The sequence below is a fragment of the Camelus dromedarius genome, chromosome 27 (assembly GCF_036321535.1).
Source record: "Camelus dromedarius isolate mCamDro1 chromosome 27, mCamDro1.pat, whole genome shotgun sequence".
Taxonomy (NCBI): Eukaryota; Metazoa; Chordata; class Mammalia; order Artiodactyla; family Camelidae; genus Camelus; species Camelus dromedarius.
In genome coordinates this window covers 3,916,319-3,929,427 of record NC_087462.1, presented here as the reverse complement: position 1 = coordinate 3,929,427, position 13,109 = coordinate 3,916,319, and the positions used below count along the sequence as shown (strand labels likewise).

General features: G+C 57.9%; 3 protein-coding genes across 12 annotated transcripts in view; 1 reads left to right on the top strand and 2 right to left on the bottom strand.

Annotated features, from left to right (window-relative positions):
* RANBP3 (RAN binding protein 3) overlaps positions 1 to 4,768 on the top strand; it is a 49,710-nt gene extending 44,942 nt beyond the window's left edge. For 5 of the 9 annotated variants that reach the window (XM_031437040.2, XM_064479797.1, XM_064479795.1 and 2 more), the window contains 5 exons: positions 107 to 231; positions 1,677 to 1,797; positions 3,528 to 3,670; positions 4,166 to 4,349; positions 4,459 to 4,768. In XM_031437040.2, the coding sequence (XP_031292900.1) occupies positions 107 to 231; positions 1,677 to 1,797; positions 3,528 to 3,670; positions 4,166 to 4,349; positions 4,459 to 4,502 (617 nt within the window). In that variant the 3' untranslated portion in view covers positions 4,503 to 4,768. The remainder of the gene's footprint in view (positions 1 to 106; positions 232 to 1,676; positions 1,798 to 3,527; positions 3,671 to 4,165; positions 4,350 to 4,458) is intronic. The other 4 variants (XM_031437042.2, XM_031437041.2, XM_010983342.3 and 1 more) reach the window with 1 other exon arrangement.
* Positions 4,769 to 5,784: 1,016 nt separating this feature from the next.
* Positions 5,785 to 8,058, bottom strand: CAPS (calcyphosine). Of its 2 annotated transcripts, XM_010983340.3 has the most exons (5): positions 7,432 to 8,058; positions 7,241 to 7,336; positions 6,989 to 7,166; positions 6,637 to 6,843; positions 5,785 to 6,570 (listed from the first exon to the last, which is right to left on the bottom strand). In XM_010983340.3, the coding sequence occupies exons 2-5, from the start codon at positions 7,321 to 7,323 to the stop codon at positions 6,469 to 6,471; spliced, it is 570 nt and encodes a 189-aa protein (XP_010981642.1). In that variant the 5' UTR covers positions 7,324 to 7,336; positions 7,432 to 8,058; the 3' UTR covers positions 5,785 to 6,468. The 2 variants fall into 2 exon arrangements, with proteins under 2 accessions (XP_010981642.1, XP_064335870.1); XM_064479800.1 differs by lacking the exon at positions 7,432 to 8,058 and having other exon boundaries at positions 7,241 to 7,425.
* An 895-nt stretch (positions 8,059 to 8,953) lies between these two features.
* VMAC (vimentin type intermediate filament associated coiled-coil protein) lies at positions 8,954 to 13,093 on the bottom strand. Its single transcript, XM_031437044.2, has 2 exons — positions 11,972 to 13,093; positions 8,954 to 10,821 (listed from the first exon to the last, which is right to left on the bottom strand). The coding sequence occupies exons 1-2, from the start codon at positions 12,160 to 12,162 to the stop codon at positions 10,503 to 10,505; spliced, it is 510 nt and encodes a 169-aa protein (XP_031292904.1). The 5' UTR covers positions 12,163 to 13,093; the 3' UTR covers positions 8,954 to 10,502.
* Between the last annotated feature and the right edge of the window lie 16 nt (positions 13,094 to 13,109).

The window sequence follows — 13,109 nt, the reverse complement described above, 5'->3', positions numbered from 1 at the left end:
CGTGGTGGCCGGGGGTCACTGGCACCCTTGAGGCCGGACCCACCCCTTTTGGTGTCCTCTGAGGTGCATCCTCCCCCCCACCAAATAAATAGTCAATGTCGTTTAGCTAATAACATTGCAGAGTCCCTGGCCGAGTCGGCTGCGGCCTACACCAAGGCGACGGCGCGGAAGTGTTTGTTGGAGAAGGTGGAAGTCATCACCGGGGAGGAGGCGGAGAGCAACGTGCTGCAGGTGAGGCAGATCAGGGGGCGTCTCAGCCACCTCCCCACAGTTCTGCTGAGAGCTTAGCAGGTGCTTCCCTGCTTCTTGTGTCTCCTTGTATTGGAGCAAAAGGCGCTCTTCGAGACATTCTCAATAGTTCAGGGAATTACGGGCTGTGGTAACGCCTGCTCTCACCACCCAGAACCAGCAGCTGTGCTGCTCTTGTCACAGCGAGGGTGGGTACTGTGCTCGGTCATGAGGGGGAAGTCACCGTGGCCCAGCCATCCTGCGGGCTTGCCCACCCGCCTTCCTCTCCCGGGGCAGTGCGGCCAGTGTGCCCAGCCTCCTTCTGCTCCTCCTCCTCTTGCACGTGCCTGTGTGTATCTGTACACCACTTGTACACAGCATCAGGGAGCTGTTAACAAGGCAGTTTTAGTGGTATTTCTTTACATCGCTCACGGGCGTTTCTTAATCCATCCACGTTGAGAGATAGTGACTTTTAAAGATCTGCAGACTTTTTCTGTAAAGGGCCGCATATGGTCTCTGTTGCTTTTTTTTTCTCATGTGTAACAGTTTCATCGAGGAAAAGTGCATGCTATGAAATTCACTTTTAAAGCATACAGCTCAGTGGTTTTTAGTATATTCACAAGTTGTACAAACGTCACCACTAAGGTAGAACTTTTTAGTCCCCCAAAAAGAAACCTTGTGCCCGTTAACAGCCACTCCCCAGCCCCCGGCAGCCCCTCACCCACTTTCCATCCCTGTGGATGTCCCCTGCTGTGACACTTCTTATGCGTGGAAGGAATCGTGCGCTACGTGGCCTTTTATCTCTGGCTTCTCTCACTGAGCATCATGTTTTCAAGGTTCATCCACATTGTAACGTGTGTCAGTGTTCCACCCCTTTGCATGGCTGTGGTGATGAACCACGTTTGCTGATCCGTTCACCTGTCAGGGGGCACTGGGTTTGCCTCCACCTTGAGGGTGTTGAGAACAGTGCTGCTGCGGACTTTCACCTGCAAGTGTCCGTGTGGAACGTGTTCCATTCCTCTTGGGTAGATATTTACAAGTGGAATTTCTGGACCGTGTGGTAACTGCATTTTAACATTTTGAAGAACTGTTTTCCACAGTGGCTGCACCACTTCACATTCCTGTCAGCGAGGTTGAGGGTTCCGATTTCTCCATGCCCTCCTCAGTCCCTGTTACCGTCTGTTGTCTGGTTATAGCCATCTAGTGGGTATGATGTGGTATCTCTTTGTGGTTTTGATTTGCATTTCCTTCAGGATTCTTGCTTTTTTTTTAATTCTTCTCTAAAGATGTAAAATCCATTCTAGCTTGAGAGCAGGATGAAAACTGGCCAAGGGCCAGGTGTGTCCCCCAGACCATAGCTTGTTGACCCTGGTAGTTTGTGCAGGTTCCCAGGGTCCATCTGCCCAGCCAGGACCCCTGCTCACCCAGAGGCCCGCCTTGTGTTCCAGATCCAGTGTAAGCTGTTTGTCTTTGACAAGACCTCGCAGTCGTGGGTGGAGCGAGGCCGGGGGCTGCTCAGGCTCAACGACATGGCCTCGACCGAGGACGGCACGTTACAGTCCCGACTGGGTGAGCTGCGGCCGGCTCCCGCGGGGGGCCCAGGGCACTGCGGGCCCCTGTGATTCTCCTCCTGCCCAGTGTGCAAGTGGATAAAAGGGTTTCATGGCTTTTTAACTTAGTCTTTGATAATAAATGTGCCAGTTGTTTTGCGGTAGAAAGGAAAAGGAGGAAGTCAGATATCCACTAAAATCCCTGAATCTCTAAGAATTTTCTGGCAGTCCCTTCTTGTCTTGTGGATCTTTTTTAAGAAAGTGGGGGTGAATTTTTCTCTTGCCCTTTCACTTGCTATTTTGTGAGTATATTCCTTTGTCGTTCAATTTTCCTTAAAACGTGGCTGTTTTTGAAAAACTTCTCCATTAATACTCTATTGACAGTGAATGTACTTAACCATTCCCCTATTGATGGACATTTGGATCATTCCTAATTTTTTGGTCTTGTGAACAGTGGTCCTGGGGCCTCCTATATGTGAACCGTATACCCAGAAGTGTGTTTGTTACAGGGGTGCATGTGTCGGGGAGGGTGTTTATATACACACACATTTAAAGAAAATCAAGTGTAGATGTGTGAGATGTATGTGTGTGTTTCTGGTTTTTTTGGTTTTTTACCCTCCCAAGTTAAAGTTGCCCTCTGGCCTTTACAGAGCAGTTCCTGGCCCAGGCCTAGTTCCCACTGCATCCTTTCAGTAATGTTTTTATGCACTTGGGCTCAGAATCATCCCAAGATTGGAACAGAAATGACAATGGCCCTTCTGTTTGGGCTCCGTTCCTTTTCCCCCTGTAGACGTCCCTCGATTTCTTTTTCACTTTTCCTTGCGAGACTGTTGATGCCCACGTGGATGGAGAGCAGTGTCTTGAGCCCCAGCTCTCGGCTCCCCTCCTCAGTCATCAGCCAGTGACCAGCCTTGCTGTGGCTGCGCCCCTTCCCTGGTTGAGACCATCCCAGCCGCGCTTTCCTTTCCCCCCACACAGCCTTCCCTCCAAGCCCCACCCCAGGGGGCAGACTGGGCTTGGGGGCCAGGCTCAGAGGGCTCGGGGGTGAGTGGGAGGAGATCCGGTCAGTTGGAGCCCCGGCTTTGGGTGACAATTGCTAACCCTCTCCAGGTTTGTTCCAGTGGGGAGAGCTGGGCTGGCAGGAAGTCGTGGGGTCACTTGTGTCCATGCGGTTGGCAGGGGTTAGGGCACGGGCAGGGTGACATTGGCCTTGGGCCTGCTGTGGGTAGAACTTGGGGTCTCCCATGCATTTCCAGAGAGGAAAGGTCTGCCCCTGTTTTTCTCCACCATGTACTGCTCTCAGTCTGTCTGCTCCCTCCTGATGGGAGCTCTGAGCAGCAGCTGGCCTCGACCTTTCTCCTGAAAAAAACAACATAGGGCAGAGACTGGGCATTGGCCTGCAGGTGGGGGACAGTCAGAGGGCATCAGCCTCATGCCGTGCCACCCGTGTGCAGCCCACGCTGTCCCACCTCCATGCAGCGCACCTCCTGCTGCCTCCTGCTCTCCGCCTCCCCAGGGAAGCTGCCCCGACCTGCTGCATGCACTGGGCGTGGCCTCTGGTTCTGGGCCAGGGAGCGGGTGGTGCCAAGGCTGTTGTTCAGCAGACAGGTGGGAGGCTTTCACGGACCTTGGGAGAATCGTGGTAGTTCGCCCTGGGGTGCTGGCTTCCCTTCCAGACCCTGTGTGTCCTCATAGCTGGCTGTGGGCAGTGGTTGGGGGACCAGGGCTGAGCAGCCTTGTCGGTTGCAGTGATGCGGACCCAGGGCAGCCTGCGGCTGATCCTCAACACCAAGCTGTGGGCCCAGATGCAGATAGACAAGGCCAGTGAGAAGAGCATCCGCATCACGGCCATGGACACCGAGGACCAGGGCGTGAAGGTCTTCCTGATCTCGGTGAGCAGCCCCGGCTCAGGCTGCACTGCTGCCAGCCTCTCATGGAAGGGAGCTGCCCAAACAGCCCCCCAGACAAGGGTGGTGCCCCCCTGAACCCCTTCAGAAGGGAGGCTCCACCAGGCAGGACTGAGGGGTGGCCCTCTGCAGGGGAGCTCCATGGCACAGCACCCTGCAGCCTGCGCTGTGGTGTGGCCAGGGAGAGGAGGGAGCATCTAGGCAGGCCAGTCCCCAAAACAAGTGGGTCGGGCTGGCTCACTGAGGGCTGGCGCAGCCGCAGGCTCTGTGAACCCCTTAGGAAGACAGGCTCAGGGGCTGAGGGAGCTTCGGTTGGTGGTCCCCAGGTTTGGCGAGGAGAGGTCAGGCTGCTTCCCAGTCCCAGCCTGGGGGTTGTGGCGTCCCAGTATGGTGGGGGCGGCGGCCACACTGACCACATCGACCGGAAGGGGGTCTCCCCACGCGGCCTCGTAACCTGGCACTTGCCTCCGCCTCCCCCAGGCCAGCTCCAAGGACACAGGCCAGCTGTACGCGGCCCTGCACCACCGCATCCTGGCCCTGCGCAGCCGTGTGGAGCAGGAGCAGGAGGCCAAGACACCCGCCCCAGAGCCAGGAGCAGCCCCGTCCAACGAGGATGACAGTGACGACGACGATGTCCTGGCCCCATCGGGGGCCACCGGAGGCGGTGAGCCGGGCTGTCCCAGGACTGACCTCTGGGCGTGGGGGGCCTGGCCCCAGGGAATGGGGCTTTGTCCAGGGTGGGGACCTGATGGTGAGGCCACTGCTTCCCACAGGCACTGGCGACGAAGGGGACGGGCAGACAGCCGGGAGCACATAGCGCCGGGAGCCGGCTGCCCGCGAGCCTGCTGCTTTGTCCGTCTGTCCGCCTGCCCACCCGCCCCTCCCGCCGGCAGCGTCGAGGTGCGGGGCTCGGGAACCACACTCCCCGCTGGGTTGGCCACAGTCTGGATCCGCACGTCCCGTTCAGAAGCAGACTCGGGAACTGCCTGAATGTGGTTTGGGACACGAGACCTCATCATATTGATGAGCAAAGCGAAAAAGAACATTTCTTCCCTTCCCCTTTGAATTGAAATGGCACATTAAGACTTGTCACGGCTTCTCACTGGGACTGGGACACCGTGTTCTTCACCCCACCTCCCCATGCCGCCGGCCTCTCCCCGCCGCCGCCTGCCCAGGCCACCGGGTCTGTCCACACGAGTGTAAACACTGGGCCTGCTGGACGTCCTGCTAACTACTACCTTGACCTCCCATCTCCCGCGTTCTGACTGGGGGTTGTACTTGTAGCTCCTTTCCTCCCCTCCCCAGGCTATATATCCGGCTTCCTAGATTAAGGCGGTTCCGCGTTGTAAGCAGCACAGCTCCGCCGTGGGCTGCATCCTCACCCTGCGGCCCCGGCCCTGCGCTGGGGGTGCTCAGAGGGCTGCTCGAGGAGCCAGCCCCCACTTGTTCCCCACCAGGGTTCCTCCAGGCGACGTGGTGGGGTGTTGAGGGGTTGGGCCCCAGGCCTGGAGAGAGCCTATCGAGAAAAGGGTCACTAGCCCCGTCCTCCTGTCCGCCCTGCCCCACACGGGTCACCCATCGTCGGGCACCCAGGTGCAAGCCTGCTTCCTGCTGTTGGCTACTCCTTCCTTCACAGCCTTGGCCATCTCTGCCCCTCAAGACCATGCAGGGCTGGGGGCCTCTGTGACAGGCAGAGGGGGACCCTAGCGGGGCCTTTGAGGAGGGGACGGGGGACTGGTTCCAGACCACAGGCAGAACCCATGCTCACAGCACACACAGGAGCAGGTGCCCTCTGCCCATCCCTACCCAGAGCGTGGCTGAGAGCCAGCCGGGCACCACCCTCCTGGAGAGGCCTGCAGAGGTCTCCGTGCACAGGGCTCTGAGGGTTTGCAGAGGAAGCTGCCCGGCCTCACCCTCAGAGGGTCAGGAAAAGGCCGTCTCCACAGCTGTGCCGCCAACACCCCGGGTTGGCCCCGGTCAGCCCGAGCCCGAGCCCGAGCCAGGGGTAGACACCAAAGGGCCTCCCAGCAGATCCGGTCACACGTCTCTGCTTTAAGCCTTAGCCAACTAGTGACAAGTAAAACCAGATAACGCCCATGTGTTTTGGAACATTTATGTAAGATTGTCATATGAAATGTATTTGGGAACTACATTAAAACTTTTAACTAAAACGCTGGCCTCCTGTGTGCCCCAGGGGCCTCAGGAAGCCGGATGACCTGGCCCAGAACGGCCTCCGCTCCTCCGGGCGCAGTTCCTCCAGCAGCTTGGCCTGCCTGTGGGCTGCGGCCTTTGCCCCACGCTCCACACCCGGGCAGGTGACCGAGCTCAGCTGCCTTCCAAGAGTGGCCACCTCCGTGCAGAGCCTCGCTTCACAGAAGAGCCGTTTGCTTCCCCACCCAGGTGCTGCCTGGCTTCCCGGGGAACCATGGGGGTGGGGCAGGGAGGGGATGCTGGCAGGGTTCACTGAGCAGGGCATCTGGGGTGCGGGGCACCTGTGGCACCTGGTGAGGCCTGGGGTCAGCACAGCGTGGGCAGCGAGGGCCTTCCTCCCTGGGGTCCTGAGCCAGTGACTCATCATTGGGACGTTTGTCCCATTAACACCTGGTGGCCAAGCAGCCCTCGGAGACCTAGTCCAGCCAGTTCTGCAGCCTCCCACACTCCCCTCCATCCCCCAGCCGGGGGCTGCTCAGCTCAAACCCCAGGTGAGACGGTCCCTGGCTCAGGGGTTTTGGTGGGGGGGGGTCCTATGCTATGGTGGGGTGAGCTGAGGGGGTGCATGTTGCTCACAGCCGCCAGGCACTGGTCATCATGGCCACGAACTCCTCATCCGTATCCACAGAGGCACTCACGCCGCTGTAGTAGTCCTGGAACTCGGCCAGCGTGACCTGGGGGCAGACAGGCCGTAAGAGGGGACCTGTGGTTTGGGCGGGGGCGGTCCTCCGGGCACCCACCTGCCCATCCTTCTCAGAGGAGTCGAAGTTGTCCAAGAAGCGGCGGAGCACCTCTTCCTCCGTCCACTGCCCACTCCGCACCTTGGGGTGAGCGCGGCCGCCGTACACCCCCCTCAGGTCATCCACCGTCACCACGCCATCCCCGCTGCGGTCCAGCTTGGCAAATGCAGCTGTGATGACCGCCTCCCGGGCCTGGGACATGGGGGGCTGGGAAGGGGGGAGTGGTGACCGGGGGTGCAGAGCTCGGGCGGCTGTCAGAGGCTCAGCGCTGCCACAGATAAGCCCACGAGAGCTCGGCACCCCGGGCGGCAGGGTGAAGGGACTTGGCTGTGATCACGCAGCCCAGCCTCACCCGCAGCGCCCGCAGGAACTCCTCCAGGTCCAGCGTCCCGCTGCCATCGCGGTCCCAGCGCCTGCACACACCCTCCGCCTCCGCCGTGTCCAGCGCCAGCCCCAGCTCAGCCAGGCCCCGCTGGAGCTCCCCCGCATCCAGGGATCGGCTCCCATCCCGGTCCAGGCGGCGGAAAAACCTGGGGGGCGGGGGCGCAGTTAGAAAGCAGTCTGTGGGCCTGGGGGGTCAGGAAGGTGTGAGGGGACAGCTCACTTGGCCAAACCCTGGATGCCCGAGGCCCCTCGGGACAGACACTGTGCCCGGAGTTTCTCCATAGTGGCGTCCACAGCATCCATGATCTCTGGGCAGCTGAGTGGGAGAGATCCGGGGGCCTTCTGCTCAGCCAGCCAGGCTATGGGCCGGTGCTGCCAGCCCACCCTGGCCAGCTGCCCCTGCTCACTCACCTGGCCTTTGTCCTGGAGTCCTCCGGATGGCCTCTCTGCCCAACACTGGCACCCAGCAGGACTGTTGCTAAGGGACAGTGCCCTGGAGACTGGGAGGGGCCCCAGCTGTAACACTCTCTGTGCCAGGGCCTCGTGGCCCTAGGCACAGCCCTCTCGCTGGTTTATGGCAGGCCAAGAGGGACAGGGCACTGCTCTTGCTGCTACCTCTGCCCACCCACTGTCCTGCTCACTCACCCCCAGCCCTGCAGTGCCCAGGCCTGGGATAGAGCCAGACCCGGACTAGGAGTGGGGAGGAGGGGGGAGCGGGGGAGGACAGTCATGTCCTAGCCACAGGGAGGAGGGCTGGGCCACAGCCCTGTAGGAACCACTGTCCTGGATGGAGAGAGGCAAGGCCCAATTCCTGTGTGACCTGGGGCAGGTCCCCTCCCCTCTCTGGGCTTCACCAGTTCCCTGCTCTTCACAGGGCAGCAGCCAAAGCTGCTGAGGGATCCGAGTTTAAAGGGCTTGAGGTGGCACAGGCCCACGTCCAGCAGGAGGTGCTGAGACCAGTGCTGGCTGAGCTGAAACAGCTGGGCCCTCCAGACTCAGCGCTGAGTTGGACAGAGTAATTCCTGGTATTTTTGTCAATATGAGTGTTTTGGTGGTTGGTTTCTAGTTCTCAGAACGTCACTTGGTGGGTGACAAGCAGCAGAGCCAGGGGCTGCGGTCTTGGACAGAGAAGCGGCCCTGACCCCCGACACACATAACCCGAGAGGAACCAAGGCCGCCATCCCAGAGCGCCTGCGATGGGGACTTTGGACATCTTTGCCAACTGAGAGCGCTCCACCAACAGGCAGGATCACAAATGATGTTGGATTTCCCAGGACTTAAAACGTGGGCCCTGTTGGGGGACCCACCACCCAGAGACCCAGAGCTCATCAGAGGCTCTTCAAACTTTGGACTTGGACATGGCACAAAGGCGGTGTCAAAAATTGCTGCTGCAGTCAGAATCCAAGCTGTGGCTCACGTGTGACAGGCACTGTGATTCCAGCCACAGCTGATGCAGCACCATCGTTTTTATGAGAAACTGCAGTGTCTTTCTACTGCAGAAATTCTTGTGGCTTGCTGCAGTCCAAAATTCTTTGGGTAGGCAAAGAAATAGTCCATTGTGTTATTTTTATGAGGATTACAAATGTTAAGATGTAACCACAATAATGATAGCTCTGTTTTGGCATCTCCACATCTTTAAGAGAATCAGAACTTCCACAATAAAAAACTGGAAGTGGCTGGGGCCCTCCCAACCCTGGGGGCCTTTCACTTTACCTCTCCAGGCCTCACTTTCCACAGCTGTAAAATGGGGCAGTGCCTGTGTCCATGGGTGGCTGAGGACACCAGATACACGGTATGCTGGCAAGTAGGGTGCCTTGCACAACCTCCCGGGACTGTAACTCATGTCTTCCCACCCAGCAGGGCCCCAACCTGGACCAGGAACTGCACAGGGACCACCTGCAGCCCCTGCACCAGGAAGAAAGGAACAACCAAGGCCAGGAAATCATTTGGTTTATTCTTGAGCTCAGACAGGCCCCAGCCTGCCTTCCCCTCGTACAGACTGCAACACGCTCCAATCCTTATTCATCCCGAGGAGACATCTGGGCCATTGTTAACCATGCTGAGGGGTCCCTGTTAGACAGCAGGCGGCACCCTCCTCGGGGCCCGGGATCAACGCTGCGCTCTGGGCTCTGAGGGGGCTGTGCCCCACAGCGGTTCCTGGTGGGACAATTCCCTGAGTTCAGGAGACCAGGAGACAGCTGTCCTGGTACCAGGCTGGGCACTTGGGCTGGGCAGAGGGCACAGGGTTCCCTGGTTTGATAAAAGCAAAGTGCCCCAAATGTCTCAGGCCAAGAAGGGCAGAGTAGAGATAAGGAGTTAAAAAATAGATTCTCTAGGGAATGTAAAAAATAAGCCAGTTACTGCTACAAAAGCTGCACTGGCTGGGGTGTGTAGGGGAGGATCTCATATGTGCTAGGACCCCTGGCTCCCTGCAGGGCCCCTAGACCCATCCTGTTCCCACTGAGGTCCCAGGGTGTGCCAGGTGCTGGTGACAAACAACAAAGTCTCTGTCCTCATGGAGCTTACAGTCTGATGGTAAGAAGTTAACATAAAGAAAATAAAATGGGGCAGTGGGAGTGGAGTGGGGAAGGATTACTTCAGATAAAGTGATCAGGGGGAAGGCCTCAGAGGTGACATTTGAGCAAAGACCTGAGTAACCAGGAGCCAGTCATGTGACATCTGGGGCCAAGCATTCTTGGAGGAGAGAACAGCCTGTGTAAAGGCCCTGAGGCAGGACGCTATCAGAGAAAGCTTTACAGGATGCCCAAAGTTTGCCTGGGCAGCAAAGCCAGCATCTCAACGTATCCCGTGTGCACACTCTTCCCTGGACTGAGGGAAGGACAGAATTAGGGGAAAAAATACCTAGAATTTAAAGTTTGTCTTCATACAACCTGAAAAATGTCCTGAGGCTTGAGAGTTCCAATTCTGGGCTGGGATGAAGAGCTAGAAAAAGATTTAGGATGGGGAGAGCTTCAGAAGGAACAAAACTCAAGGCAACAGGGGGCGAGGGAGAAAACCTCAAATGGTGTGGAACTTGATGCCATCTGCCTCCACTGGAGAAAGGTCGCAGACAGATGCTTCAGCAGCCAGACATCTGGCCCTAAAAGATAAGGGGGCCAAGAAACTCACACTCTGCCTGAAGAGGGTGCCCTGGACTCTGATCCAGGCAGGCACAGTCCAGTCTGAAGCCAGAAATCCAGATTTTTGCTTAAGCGCTGCCAGTTTTTCAACAAGAGTGATTGATTCAAAGTTTAGGTTTTTAAAAAAAAAAAAAACTTCTGTCCGGGCTAAACATCCACATTTGGCCCACAGGCCACTCATTTGAAACCTGTGACTTTATAGCAGGCTCTGGTGCCTGGACAGGATTATGGCTCTGTCACCAGGTCCTCTCTGGGATACTGGTGACACCCAAGGATGCCCATGGTAGTGGAAAAAGTCCCCATCACGGCCCTCTTTCTCCATTCTGGAATCTGCTCTGGGACTCACACAGTGGTCCCAAACACCGCAGGCTGGAGGTGGTCCCTGTCCTCTTCCTCCCCAGTACTGTTGGCAAGGGGTGAGCTGGGCCCACCAGGGAGTGGGTGGCCAGGGTCACTGGCCGGCAAAGGCCCCAGGCGCTCGGCCTCAGCCAGGGAAGCCAGCAGCCCAGCCAAGGGTGGCCGGCGGCGGCAGATGTCCTGCAGGAGCTCAGCCCGGGGCTGCAGCTGCCCAATGAGCTTGTCCCTCTGGCGCACAGCTGCCTGCAGGCTCTGGACAGCAGCCTCGGAGGTCAGCAGCTGCTCCTGGAGAGCCGCAATCTCACTGGCAGGAAGGCAAGATGGGGCAGTTAGAACCAGAGGTCCTCTTCCCCCTGCCCCCAACCTCCATCCCTGTCAGGATAAAGCACCCCTCCCCTTGCTGTGGACCTAATGTCTGTGTCCTCGCTTTCCCAGATTCATGTGTTAAATCCCTACCCCTTCGATGTCGTAGTATTTGGAGATGGGGCCTTGAGAGGTAGGTAAAGTTTAGATGAGGTCATGAGGGTTTCCTTTTAAGAGACACCAGAGAGCCTGCTCTCTCTGTGCCATGTGAGGACACAGAAGATGACCATCTGCAAGCCAGGAAGAGGACCCTTCCCAAGAGCTGAGTCCATCAGCACCTTGATCCTGGACTTCCCAGCCTCCAAAACTGTGAGAAATAATTTGCTGCTGTTTAAGTCCCCAGTCTGCGGTATTCTATAACGACAACCTCAGTCGACTAACACACTCCCTCATCCATCCCTCTAGCTCTTCCTGCAGTTCCCTTTCCCCCCTACATCCTTTCCTGTTGTTCACCTTAGACAGCGCTTCCTCCAGGAAGCCTTCCCCAGGCCCCCTCAGAGTCGTGTGGCCCTCCATCAGAACCCCGATCACCCCAGACTGTAAGTGCCTAGCAATGTGTCTGCCTGAGGGCAGGGCTGCATAGGTCTTACAGATGTGCCCTAATACCGAGCACAGTGCATGGCACATAGTAGGTGCTCAGTGAAGATGTAATGAATCCAACAAGCTCTGAATTACTTCCCACCCAATCCTTAGCGCCTCCTTCCTCCCTAGGTACTTGTCTCATCTCTTTCAACCCTCATCTAGAGGGACTCTTCAAAACTGCTGATATGATCCCATCCTCCCCTCCTCAAGAACCTGCCATGGCTCCAATAGCAGGTGGTTGGTGGGGTCCCTGCATCACTCAGGACCAGCTGATTTTGCCTAGTGATAAAAATGGCCCCTGTTTAAGTTAGGTATCCACGTTTGTGTGACAACTCTCAACTTTACATACTGATGACTAATTCAAGTATTGTGTTTGTTTTTGCAATCCCACCAATAGTACAGCTCCACGCGAATGCACACGGTTTCCCCTGCCGGTCCTCCTTTCCAATCTCGGCTCCATCTCTGCCCACCTCCTCCGAGAAGTCAACTTGGCCGGCCCCGAGCCTCACCGGTCCTTGGCGCGGCCCAGCTCGTCCAGGGCGGCACGCAGCTGCTGGTCGTGGCGGGCCAGGCGCTCCGCCTGGGCGCGCACCGTGCGCTCCGCCGCGTCCAGTCGCGCCTCCAGCTCCGCCGCGCGCCGGTGCACTGCCGCCAGGTGTGCGTTCGCCTCGCGGATCTGCAGGGGCGGCGGCGCTGACATGGCCCCAGCCGCAGTCCAGGCCTGGCCACGCCCACGGGAGGCCAGGAACCATCCTCAACCCCGCCCCCTGAATCAGGCTCTGCCCCCAGGACTAGGTCGCGCCTTCCTCAAACCCAAACACCCTCACTGGTTCTGGCAACTCGAAACACCGCCCCTGAGCCCGGCCTAATTCCAAGATTGGCCAAGGTCTTGACAAGCCACGCCCAGATTGGCCTGGTCCTCTGGTGGCGCCCCAGTTCAGGCTCTGGCAACAGGAGTGGTCACTCCTTTGAGACAGGCCCCGCCCTACTCAGAAGCTAACGCGCCCTGTTGGTCAGAGCCCACAAGCCTGACCAAGGCCCCCGGAACCGGCTGCGCTTCTCGCCATTGGCCACATCCACGCCTCTCAGACAATTATACAACTCCGGATTGGTCAAATTCCCCTTCAGATTATGTTTCGGGTCTGGCCACACCCCAAGCGTAGAGCATTCTCCATCCCTCCCAGGGGTTGGACTAGCCACAAACTGGGCACAGACTACGTGCCGCTAAGAATCCTAGCACTGGGATTGGACGCTTTCGCGTCAAGCCCTTGAGCCTGGCCACGCCCCTAAATAGTCACACGCTGTTCAGACTGCCGTTTAAGACGGGCCGTAGGGCGTGACCACGCTTCCCCACAGATTCTGGTGCTGGGAGTGGCCGCATTCCCCATGTCCCGCCCCATAACGACGTCTCGCTCCTATCACTTGGGCGCGCTCTCGTACAATCTCGTGCCTGTGGATTGGCCTAGTATCTCTGATAGTCCCGCCCCTACTTAGGCCCTACCTCTGGGACTCAAACCATTCCTGATCCAAGACTTTCTGAACTGGAACTAGCGACACCTGTCTTTACTGATCCTGTTTGTACTCAGTTTTCCCCTCCAGAAGTCGGCCAGGGGTGCACGCGCTCTTCCTTTGTGCCAGCCGAACCCA

Excerpts from the sequence above, each read along its gene's own strand:
- CAPS (XM_010983340.3), bottom strand. The coding sequence starts at position 7,323 with ATGGATGCTGTGGACGCCACTATGGAGAAACTCCGGGCACAGTGTCTG. Across the intron at positions 6,844-6,988 it reads AGTTCCTGCGGGCGCTGCGG|CCCCCCATGTCCCAGGCCCG; the intron begins GTGAGGCTGGGC and ends CCCCCTTCCCAG. Across the intron at positions 6,571-6,636 it reads CCTCTGAGAAGGATGGGCAG|GTCACGCTGGCCGAGTTCCA; the intron begins GTGGGTGCCCGG and ends GTCTGCCCCCAG.
- VMAC (XM_031437044.2), bottom strand. The coding sequence starts at position 12,162 with ATGTCAGCGCCGCCGCCCCTGCAGATCCGCGAGGCGAACGCACACCTG. Across the intron at positions 10,822-11,971 it reads CTGGGCCGCGCCAAGGACCG|TGAGATTGCGGCTCTCCAGG; the intron begins GTGAGGCTCGGG and ends CCTTCCTGCCAG.